The following is an 11670-nucleotide window of genomic DNA, read 5'->3' on the forward strand; positions in this document are numbered from 1 at the left end:
GAGTGGGGCCAAATAATATCCTTGGAAATTAGTTGTGCAAATGCTAATCCAACTTAATACCAAATATCATTGACCTACCACTTGTGGTTCCCCTTAATTTAACCTTATCATAAAATTTCACATGTAAACGTAAGCAAAAGTTTCAAAGTCAATAAACCATATGGCTGGGGGTGGGGCCAAATACTCTCCAATGAAATAAGATGTGTCAATACTTATCCAACTGCATACAAATATCATTCATCTAACACTACTGGTTCCCCTTAAACTGACCTAATCACAAACATAATTGTTGATATGCCACCACCGAAAACAGCACGCCTACATAGTCTCACTTTACGACTTTGTCCTGGTGAGATTTAAATGAGGTGCATATCATCAATGTATAAATACATTATATAAATACATTCTATGAATGCTCTGTGTTGAAAATTGTAGAAATTGATTACACAAAATAGGTTTCCTCTTTTCGCTACCCACCAGACATTCATCATACTATGATTTAGAGCTGCAACCTTGCCAAAAATAGGAAACCTTAGGAGTCAATGGCATAATGAATTATAGTTGTTAATTTCTATGTCATTTGGTCTCTGGTGGAGAGTTGTCTCATTGGCAATCATAACACATCATCTTATTTTTATAAAATAGAGGTTACAACTTTACTTATCTTTTATAAGTCTCGCACAGTTTGTGGTTTTCTATTCAGAGATGAAAGAAGAGTTGGGGACTCAGAGAGATATATATCCTCTCTGCATACATCTTACAAGAATTCAAGTTTTTTTGGTTTTAGAGTTCCGGTTGAAGGTTAATTAATAGAATTAATTAAATGATTCAGAAGCACAATTAAAACTTACAAAATGTTATTTTCATTTTCTATCACTGGGTCAATACCACTGATACAATGCTTTTATTCCATGAGGGCATCATCAGCACTTAGTCAGTGCATTTGTTTTGACATGATTTATTATATACTCCTCTTGAATTCTTTGCTGATAAATTCAGAAATTATTTAGAAACTGAGGTTGGCCTTATGTTGATTTGGCTATTCCTTTTAGGTACTTTATGACCATATAGCTCCTGAGGTTTTCACATTTTGACCAACAAATTTTAAGGTTTAAGCATTCACCTAAATCCACAAAATACACTAAAAATTGGTATCCCACGAATATTAATAAATCCACAATATGAAGCGCGCGCCATGTACACATTTTGCAGTCAATTATTTATGATTAAAGTAAATGAATCTCATATCAGTTTGACATTAGAATGCATGAGTGCTGTACAGTTTTCTGCAAGTTTGTCTGAAAAAAATAATCCCCATAGGAAAATTTTAACATTTGGACAATGCAATAAGTTAAGCCACTGAAGCATGACTGAGATGATAGTATCCCCAATTTCATGTAAAAGACAAATACACTAATGTTAATGTAAAAGCATGAAAAATAGCAAAGGTCTAGAAAAGCACTTTTAATAAATGTTATCATCGTATTATATAACATTGTAAATTTTAAGTCACTGGAGCTTATTAATAATAGGGGTGACCACATATACAGCTTGAAGTAATAAAGCAACTATATACCAAATATCATTGGTCTAACATGAGTAATTATTCTGAAATTGAGATATAAAATCTGAAACTTAAGTCAGTGTTAAGAATGAAACTATCATGAACAATAGAAAGTTACATGTATTATGAGGGTCTTGATGGGAGCTCCTTCATTTCTACATTCTTTAATTTTTATACCATTTTTCTCTATTCTTTATTTATTTTGCCCTTTATTCTGCACTTTTTGTCTATCGTTCTCTATTCTGTAAACCCCATCTAGACCCTCATTTATCTTCCCAAACAACATTCAATCCAGGTTAGACAAAATAAGAACTGAAATTTAACTGCCTGTTACAAAGTGTCCAATCTACATGTAAAATACAACAAATGTAAATATCCATAGACAAAACAAAACATACCCGGTAAGCCCAAAAATTTTTATATTCAATCCATGACTACCTTTTCCAAACATCCCATAAAATTTCCTAATTTTCCACAAGTAAAAAATAAATGGTCAAATCCATTCATAAACAAAACAAATACTGTAAGATTGACAAATCAAATTGAAGTTTCTGATAAAGTCAAATTTTAAATTCAGTTAATGCAAATCAATAAATTTATGTTATGTGAAGAGTATTGATGTTTACATTTTGTATGTGTATTCTAAACAATGGTATTATCAGTCAAACAAATTCTTAGGGCATATAATAACCAATGCAACCTGAACCAATTTCAGTGTTAACAGTATCCATTTTCCTTAAAATTAAGTAAATAACTATATAGAAATAAGTTTCTAATCATTAAAAAATACACAATTCCTCTGTCAATCCCCCCCAACCTCGACCCCTTTTGGATCAGGTGAGCTAAAAGTAATTGACATCCATCTGTGCTAAGCAAAAAAATATGTGTTCCATATATCAATATATCACTTATCCATTAGTGGCGTATTGGATTTGGTAATAAATTGAATGTATGTATTTGATTATCCTAATAAAATGTGTTCTAGTTGTACACTGCATCCCAACATGCAAGTTTACTCCCTTTCTTTTATATGTCGCATATATGAAGATCAGGATCTAAAATTTAATATTGAACATTTTACCACATCTGATTATTTTCATATGTTTTCTCTTTTCTTTTTGTATGTCATATAAATGACAATCAAGATGAAAAGTTGTTCATGTGAACTTTTTTAGGTGTTCATATGCTTTAAATTGTTGAAGGTGAAAATACAGGTGGCAGGTAAAGCAATGTAAAAACTACAGAAAAAATCACTATATTTCAAAACACCTTTACCAACTGGGATAAGATTTTTTTTTATCACAGTCTATTTGTAGCCAAAAGGTAGCAAAACCTATAATTGCAAGAATGGCAGTACCAAAACTCTTGGAATATCATGATCTATGCAGGTTATTTTTATTGGATCCATCCAACTATCTTGTGTTTTCCTGGAGTTTTTTTCCTGTGTTTTTTTGTCATTCTATCAGTACACCACTGATGACTCCCAATATGACAATTTATTTAATATTTAATAGATTTTATGCCCAATTCTTATTTTCTATAAGGAAAATAAAAATAGACACTGGTAGATTTTCATACCCACACAACTAAAAAAATCAACCATCCCATATTGTAAAACTTGGCTCCCAAACAAAGATGTCTATGATATTCTTCATGTTGTATATTACACACCTATACAGTGGCTATCTAGCATTGTGTCCGTGACTTGAGAAATTAAATGGCAAACTGCTCTCCTTTCAGATGTCCTTGAATACAACACAATAGAAGAGAGAATGATTTTCTGTCCAAACTGAATCAAAAGTAAGATTTTGATAATGTTATACCTTGCCAAATGAGTATTTAATAATTTAAAGAAATCCTTTTTGTTAAAGTTTTTATTAATCAAATTTTGTACAATATCTTTCAACAGACATATAACAAATACTAAAACAATTCAAGAAAATATGGTGAAAACAATTGTTGCACCAACTTGAAAGGAGTAAAAACAATCTAATAAAAATAATTAAGCCAGGTGCACATGAAATACCTTTAATAATAAAGAATAATTTTATCCCTTATATTGCATTATATCATAAATTAAATCAGTCCGACTTGAAGTGCAACTACCTGTTGCAAATTCTCTTCATGTGAAATGTAAAACATAAGCAAGTCAATAAACAAAACAGTCAAAGTAATGTTTTCTGAGGGAAAAAAAAACAACATATCTACCATTGAATAATGAACTTGTCCAAAGTTAATTCAACCAAAAAAGACTTTACATATCTATAAAAATGTCTTAAAAGCAAACTGTCAACAGCTAGAAATAAAAATGAAGTTTAAATACAATACAAGTATGCTTGCCAAAAAACACTCACTTTGAGATATTTAGATATGAGCCAAGAACTTAACCCAAAAGTTTATTTTGCTACAAAATTACATATTCACTGTAGATAAAATATCTTTTTAGGTAAGGCTGTGGCTTGTATCTTTTTTTGACCCCAAAACTATATGGTCATATTTGTCAATTTCGACATGTTATGACATCATAGTGACATCACAATTGATATTTCAGCATTAAGATGCCTAGATTTTTCATCCTATTTATTCCTCAATAAATCAACATCATTTTGACTGGCTTCAACAATTTAATAATTTTAAGGGACAAATAATAAAAGGGCTCTTATCATACATCCTCCTTTTTGTTTCAATTATTTTGATTAACATTTTCACTGAAATTACCAAGAAAAAAAATTCATAAGGGTTCCGCGGAACCCAGTGTCTCGCCTACTTTTGCTGTTAATCGCAGGCTCAACAAAAATGAGGAAAAAAAATAAGAACAATATTCCTTTCGATACAATCTTTTGATTGTAAGAAGCTTCTGTCCAATTTTGGTAAAAACTGTGCTACGATTCCGTTATAAAATCCTATTTTAAAAAGATAAGATCGAGTAATCCCCCTTTAAACATGTTTTACTGCTTTTACATTACACAACATCGAAAATGACGTTCTTTAAAGTCGGGCAACGACAATCATCACCCAGCGCCATTAAAAAAGTTGACTCAATAAAGGCACACTGCTGTAGAAGCAGTAAGGTTTAGACATTGTTCTGTATTTATACTGAGAATGAAGTTTTGATACTGTGGCCCATACAAGAAATGTTAGTGCCTTCCACAAATATGTTTTTAAATAGAGCAGGCTCTACTATAATGTTTACACATATTATGATAAAATCAGATGACAAAATAACAAAATAAAAGTTTTCTATTTACAAATAAACAATAACAAAGAAAAGGAATACTGACAGTAACAAATTTAAAAAATACATATAATTTGTGTCGTTAGAATAAAATATATACAAAAGGATGTCATTTGTAATGATACAAAAATATATGACAAAGCATATACATGTAAGGAATCTCTGAAGAAAAAAAATGCCATTTAATGAAAATACATCTTCATAAACCAAAATTAAGTTGATTATGCATAACAACTTCCATTTCATGCTTGAAATGCTACTACTTATAACAAAAATTACATTCTGCCATTTCAGAAAATTAGACATGTGTCAAAAGGTCAAGTTAATTTACAAAAGCATAATTTTAAGAGTGATAACAGTTGATGAATGTTGCTCTTTCAAAATAGGACCCTCCCCTTAAAGGTTTGTTTTACGGTAACTAAAAGAAAATTGAACAAGACTAGGATACAGCTTGTGTAATAAACCCAAGGGTTTTCTCATGAATGTTAATAGATGTAAAGTGACAGACATGTCATAAATACATTTTTCAATGAATAAAACAATAATTAAAATAAAGCCATTTAAATATTTTAAGATAGTACGGTCAAAATTGTAAAAACAAATTACAGTCAAAGCATTTGAAGTACCACTACTTTATAATTTGCATTTACCTTAAAAGACTCTGTACTTTTGGCTAAGGGTTTCATTTATAATGTTTGGCTTAGCATTATTAAGGTTTGGGTCAGATTATGGGTAAGGGTAGAGCTTGTGTAAGGATAAAAATAAATAGTTTTGTATAAACACATAGTTATCTTTCATGGTCTTAATAACCTAAAAAAATTTAATTATTTTTTTCTTTTTTAACAAAAATATTGGAAAGTGAAATATAAACTTAAAAAAACAACATTCTTCTTCATAGTCCTCAAAATGGCAAACTACAAATTTTGATACAAATAAATAATTAAAAATGATCTCAAAAATATATTAATTTTTTTAATTCATCCTTATTTAAAAAGTACTTGACAGTGCATTACATTAAATACACATTGGTTTGATAGTTCTAACCCTGATCTGAAACTTAAGTTTGAGTGCTACATGTATTTTAAATCCAAGTAATAACAATGCCAATAAAAAATGCAGTATTTTTTTTGTGATATTTCAACATTTCTTTATGCCATTTAAAGCTCAAAATGTTATATTTCAGTAAATGCCATTTTTAAATATTAAGTTTCTTTTTTTTAAAATTAATACATGTATTCCCTAACACAGAAAGGAAATCATTTATTTTAATAGCATTCATTACAAACAGAATTATAATGCCTTCTCGCGAACTAAAAATACATATGCATTATGTTTAAGTTCAACTAGAAAAAAACGTTTGTCATCAGTAAACAAGCATGAACACAATCTTGAAAATCTCCACAAAAATATTGACATTTTAATGTATATTCAACTTAAGAAGCCCTTTCCAGAGATGCAAAAAGGCATCTCTATTAAGTAAAAGAGAAGGTACAAAATCCAAGTTCAAGTTGGAAATAAAAAAATATCAGGAATTTATTTCATAGAAATAAGTTAAGAAAAGTTTGAATTTTCAAATGTTTCTATGAAAAACTTAGAATGAGACACAGAACAACAAAATAAATAAATTGAAAGATGGATTCCCCTTTCCAAATTTGTTTTCACACCAGTTTTAAATATTAATTGTACTTTGTTTATTGATATAAAAATTGTAAAGATTGAAAATCCACCAAAAAAATAATTAAAAAATGGCACAAAATTTATGAATTACCAGCACTTAACAAATTACATAGCACAAATGTAACACTAATTACACATGTACAGTCAGTAAGTCTCTGAGGTGTAGTTTTCTATGCAAACTTGAAGTGTACATCTCAAAACTGATTTTTTTGTAAAATCTTCAAGAAGAATGTGGAATTAAATTTTATTTTTCCATATATAAACTCTAAATGAAGCCTTAGCTTAACCTTGATGCAAGACTCATATCATCAGAAGACATTTATTTTTGGAGTAATAAAATCTTAAATTTGATTAATTATAAGCTAAAATAGCAAGATTATTTGTTTCAATCTTAAAAAAAAGTGTAGCCTTGTTTTGTCAAGGTTGCAGTTAATAGAAATATTGCAGAGTATACCCTTCATTTTGAACTTATATAATAACTATAAATATCCATTTCTGGTAATTTCAAATGGCAATTTGATCTTTGACATCTTTTGAACACATACAAAATAAAACATGAGAACATCACGGTGGGAATTACGTCATAACCGGGAATTTTCTTGGTAGGATACAACACTTTCATCACCAAACGGTGCATCTCTGAAAAGATATTTATAATAACATTAAACAAGACATTGACTTATGCAATAATTAATACTGATAAAAAAAGTTGGCAATCAACTATAAGTGGAACATATCTGTGGTCATGAAATCATGATTGTGTATATAAAATTTTCAAAGACTTCAATAAATTAAATTGAGAACTTCTGGTTCAATAATCATTTATCCTATTTCAAGGAAATCATGATAAGAAAAAGCTCTGGAATATAATATCAACTGCAGGCAGGAATACATGAATGTGCTGTTGCTAGACAATTTCACGCCAGAAACTCCTCTTACTGTCCTTACAACAAAGGTATGGGCAGACAGGATATGTTGTAACCACCCATGACCAGATCAATATGTAGCAACAATGACAAGTCAATAAAATTTGATTACACAATGTAATTTGCAAGCCATGCTTATGCCGCAACGTCAACTGCTAATCAAGTCGTCGAATGCCATGACAGACTGATTCATGCCATAAATGTTTCCCATATACTGAAATGCTAAAGAATCGACTGTAGAAAAACATTTAAAGCCCTAAAGTTTAAACTGCAAAATTGCCAAAACCCACTGTAATGGATGGAACAGAGGCCAAATCAGAAGGTTCAAAACAGAACTAAAAACATGGCCAACAGAACAGGTTGAACTTTTTGTCAATCATTTAGATGTTGGTTACAGGCAGTCATTGCCTTCGACGGTGAAACGTTCATTGATAAGGAGAAATCCAGTGTTTTAGTGCATACCACATGATTTGAACATTGACCATGACATAATCAATTCAACTTTCAAACTGCAAACATTTTTTTAGACAATGTAGACAATGTAGTAATGAATGAAATTTATTTTCATACATTTATTTTACAAAAATTGCATATGTGAACATGAGAATTAAAAAGAATAATCTAGTGTTGCATTTTTAAAGTCCGTCAGTATAGTTGACACAAAAGTAGTGCTGATATTTGTCTAGTGGTAAGACCTCTGTTTAGTGTCATTCATTTAGATGTACTTAAAAATTCATTTAAAACCTAAAGTAAATGTAAGGAAAATATTCTGTTCAATAAAGTACCTGAGCAAAAACTCTTCACAGATGTAAAGGACATGTTGATTGTGAGGCTAAATTTCCTATTACTTACATTGAACCAATGACTGTATTCCGTTGTTTATTTTTTCTGTATTGCATGTGTTCCTGTTCCAGACTTATGACACATTTAAGTACTTCATTCAGTGTAACAAAACACGTCTTTGTGTCTTCGATGTAAGGATGTTGGTAGTTATCTTCCCCTGTGTATACTTCCTGATCAGCACATGCATCTGTAATATTATTAAAATAATCGATAATATGCTTGTAAAACATATGATTTTACTTCCTATTCAAATGTTGGTTATTAGAAATTTGTTAAATCAAATCATGCTTTTAAGTAATGTTTTACTGTAAAACTGGAATTTTCAGATGGGTAATTTTTTTGCTTACTTTGCAATTAAGATAAAATCTTGAATATTTCCTCTACTGTAATTTGATCATCAGGGAAGATCAAGAATTCAAAGCTCTTAAAAAGTAAATTACTTTACATCTAAAAGAGCCAAAAACAACCTTACTTTCTGTCTCATTTATAGCCTTCAAAACAAAAGCTTAAGCATTGCAAAAAATCTTGCAGCTATGACCTGAACTAAGCCTCGAATAAAGGAAAAAATTTCCACCTTTCTCACAACATTAGATAAAGCACCAAAAACATATTTGAATTGGTTTTAAATAATGAATTAGTAAGTTACAGTATATAAAAGAATTTTTAAGTGCACATATTAGAAATTGAAATTTAATTTTTCTCCAGTAAATATGAACAATTAAGAAGAAAATAATGCAAGTTGCATAAAGCTTAATATAGATACAGTGGTCTGGTGATTTCTTGGTCCAAGTCTATTCATTTTGTTGATATTATATAACTTAAATAAATGAATTGACTTATTTACAAAGAAAATATAGGTAGCCTAGGTATCATATTTCTAATGAAAATAATAACTAAAAAAAAACAAAAAGAAAGTAAAAAGAGAACTTTCCCTGTCTGCGCTATTTAAATATTGGTAACAAGCAGTAGATGTCCTGTATCCTAACAAAAGTATGTCAAACAATATGAAATTCTTTAACTTTCTATTACATTAGTATCAGCCAAATATCTCCAAGTCATTGCAATAATAGTTAGTTCAATTAAAACTTTTGTGGAATTTATTGCACCACATTTAAATATACCATTGAAAGTCTATCATCTGATTTCAGATCAATATAACAATACCCTTGGTCCCTTGGACACTCCCGTACTGCAGTCATGTTGATTGAATTTCTATTTTCTGTTATTGATGGGCAGTTGTCAAATATATCATAACAAAATATACAAGTGTATTAAAAAACTGATACCTAGAATAAGGTTAACTAGGGGCAACAACAAATTTATACAATGTTACTTTATGAATTTCACCAGACTGGGTATGTACGATTTGAATACTATGTAATCCAAGATTATTCTTTTTTTATAGAAAAATTTTAATTCGGTACATTATTATGATTATTTCACAATCAACTAATTTAAATTCATAAACAATTTTTCTACAGTTGAATTAAACTCAATGATTAGTGTGTTCTTGTTTAAAATTATAAGAATCTTCTTTAATCACATAGCAATTTAGCTGATGACCAATCAGGTGAAATTAAGTAATACATCAAACATTATAAATCATTACACTATCAAAACATCTTACCCCTCCGTTCCATGACAGCTAAAAGCATTACCAAATTAGTATCATTTGTATTTAATGATAAAATGGAAATACTTATTGTTTATCAAATTTATTCAAAACATTTTGAAATTAACTTTCTCATCATGTAAAATTTAAATCATTAGCACATAATCATGTAATAAGTATAAACAAATTTTCTTGAATGAAAAACTAAGGATCTAACACACTTTTATTAATTATTTCTTGTCACCATATTAAGAACCAAGCACTCCAGAGAAATATTTGATTTTCTAGTGTGTTTCTAGAATATGTTAACCTGTGATCAGTTTCACAAAAAATCTCACGACCTAAGTATACTGAATTGTTCATGACTTACGATCAACTTAATTCGTAAGATTTTTTGTGAAACTGATCACTGGACATTTAAATTTTCTCAACTACTTGGAATATTTTCATTTTAAGATTTTTTTTTAAATAAAACAGGAGGTGTACACCCCTTATGCACTATCTAAACTAACTTCTATATTAAATTCAAAGACAGTTTTTCATATCTGACTCTATTTGAAACGTATAAAATTAAGAATGGAAATGGGGAATATGTCAAAGAGACAACAACCCGACCAAAGAGCAGATAACAGCCGAAGGCCACCAATGGGTCTTCAATGCAGCGAGAAAATCCCGCACCCGGAGGTGGTCCTCAGCTGGCCCCTAAATAAAATTGTGTGCTAGTTCAGTGAAAATGGACGTCACACTACTCTCCAAAACATATAAATGAACTAAAATTAAAAAACATACTAGACTAATAAAGGCCAGAGGCTCCTGACTTGGGACAGGTGCAAAAATGCGGCAGGGTTAAACATGTTTTGTGAGATCTCAACCCTCCCCGTATACCTGTAGCCAATGTAGAATAAAGAAACACATAGCAATACGCACAGTAAAACTCAGTTTAAAAGAAGTCCGAGTCCGATGTCAGAATAGGTAACAAAAGTAACTAAGCAAAATGACAATGATACATAAATGAACAAAGGACTACTAGCAGTTGCTGACATGCCAGCTCCAGACCTCAATTAAACTGATTGAAAGCTTATGTCTTCATCATATGAAAATCAAGTACAATCCCTCCAATTAGGGGTTTAGTATCATACCATCATAAAATATATGAGAAGAACATAACCTGTATGATGCCAACAACTGGTTTTAGAATAAATGTGTTTATTTCCGATGCAAAGACCCTATGAGTGAATCAATATTAATACCAAAATATGCAATCCTTAATGACTTTACAACAGTATCGTAACTATATCCTTTCCAAATAAGTCTGTTTAAAGGTTTGGTTAGCTTTTGAGGCGAATGCCGACATTTTTGTGCTTTGTAAAGAATATTACCATAAAATATTGGATGTGAAATATCTGAACGTATAAGATGTCTGCATGTTGATTTATATTTACGTATGATGTCCTTGTACCGATGATAAAATTTAGTAAATGTTTTGACTAGTTTGTGATATCGAAAACCCTGGTGTAATAACTTTTCAGTAATACAGAGATTTCTTTCGTTGAAATCAAATACGTTGTTACATACACGAGCGAATTGAACAAGGGAACGTCACCATCTAAAAATGGATAATTAACAATAGGAAATGAAAAATCATCTCTTTTATCATAAATTTTGGTATTAAGCTTCCCGTTAAAGATAAAGATATCAAGATCCAGGAAAGGGCAGTGTTCATTGTTAGTATTAGCTTTATTTAAAGTCAGTTCGGCAGGATAAATCTCTTTAGTGTACATACTGAAGTCGTCATTATTGAGAGCCAATATAT

The 11670-nt window shown here is 30.1% G+C and overlaps 1 protein-coding gene across 2 annotated transcripts in view; it reads right to left on the reverse strand.

The window, feature by feature from the left end:
• Positions 1–3433: 3433 nt before the first annotated feature.
• The window catches only part of LOC127738959 (ras GTPase-activating protein 3-like), a 34643-nt gene continuing 26406 nt past the window's right edge, over positions 3434–11670 (reverse strand). Inside the window, exons 22-24 of one of the 2 annotated variants that reach the window (XM_052250458.1) lie at positions 9873–9890; positions 8255–8432; positions 3434–7115 (exon numbers count right to left, since the gene is read on the reverse strand). In XM_052250458.1, coding sequence (XP_052106418.1) covers positions 7058–7115; positions 8255–8432; positions 9873–9890 — 254 coding nt within the window. In that variant the 3' untranslated portion in view covers positions 3434–7057. The remainder of the gene's footprint in view (positions 7116–8254; positions 8433–9872; positions 9891–11670) is intronic. The other variant, XM_052250459.1, reaches the window with a different exon arrangement.

The sequence above is a fragment of the Mytilus californianus genome, unplaced genomic scaffold (genome assembly GCF_021869535.1).
Source record: "Mytilus californianus isolate M0D057914Y unplaced genomic scaffold, xbMytCali1.0.p SCAF_4, whole genome shotgun sequence".
Taxonomy (NCBI): Eukaryota; Metazoa; Mollusca; class Bivalvia; order Mytilida; family Mytilidae; genus Mytilus; species Mytilus californianus.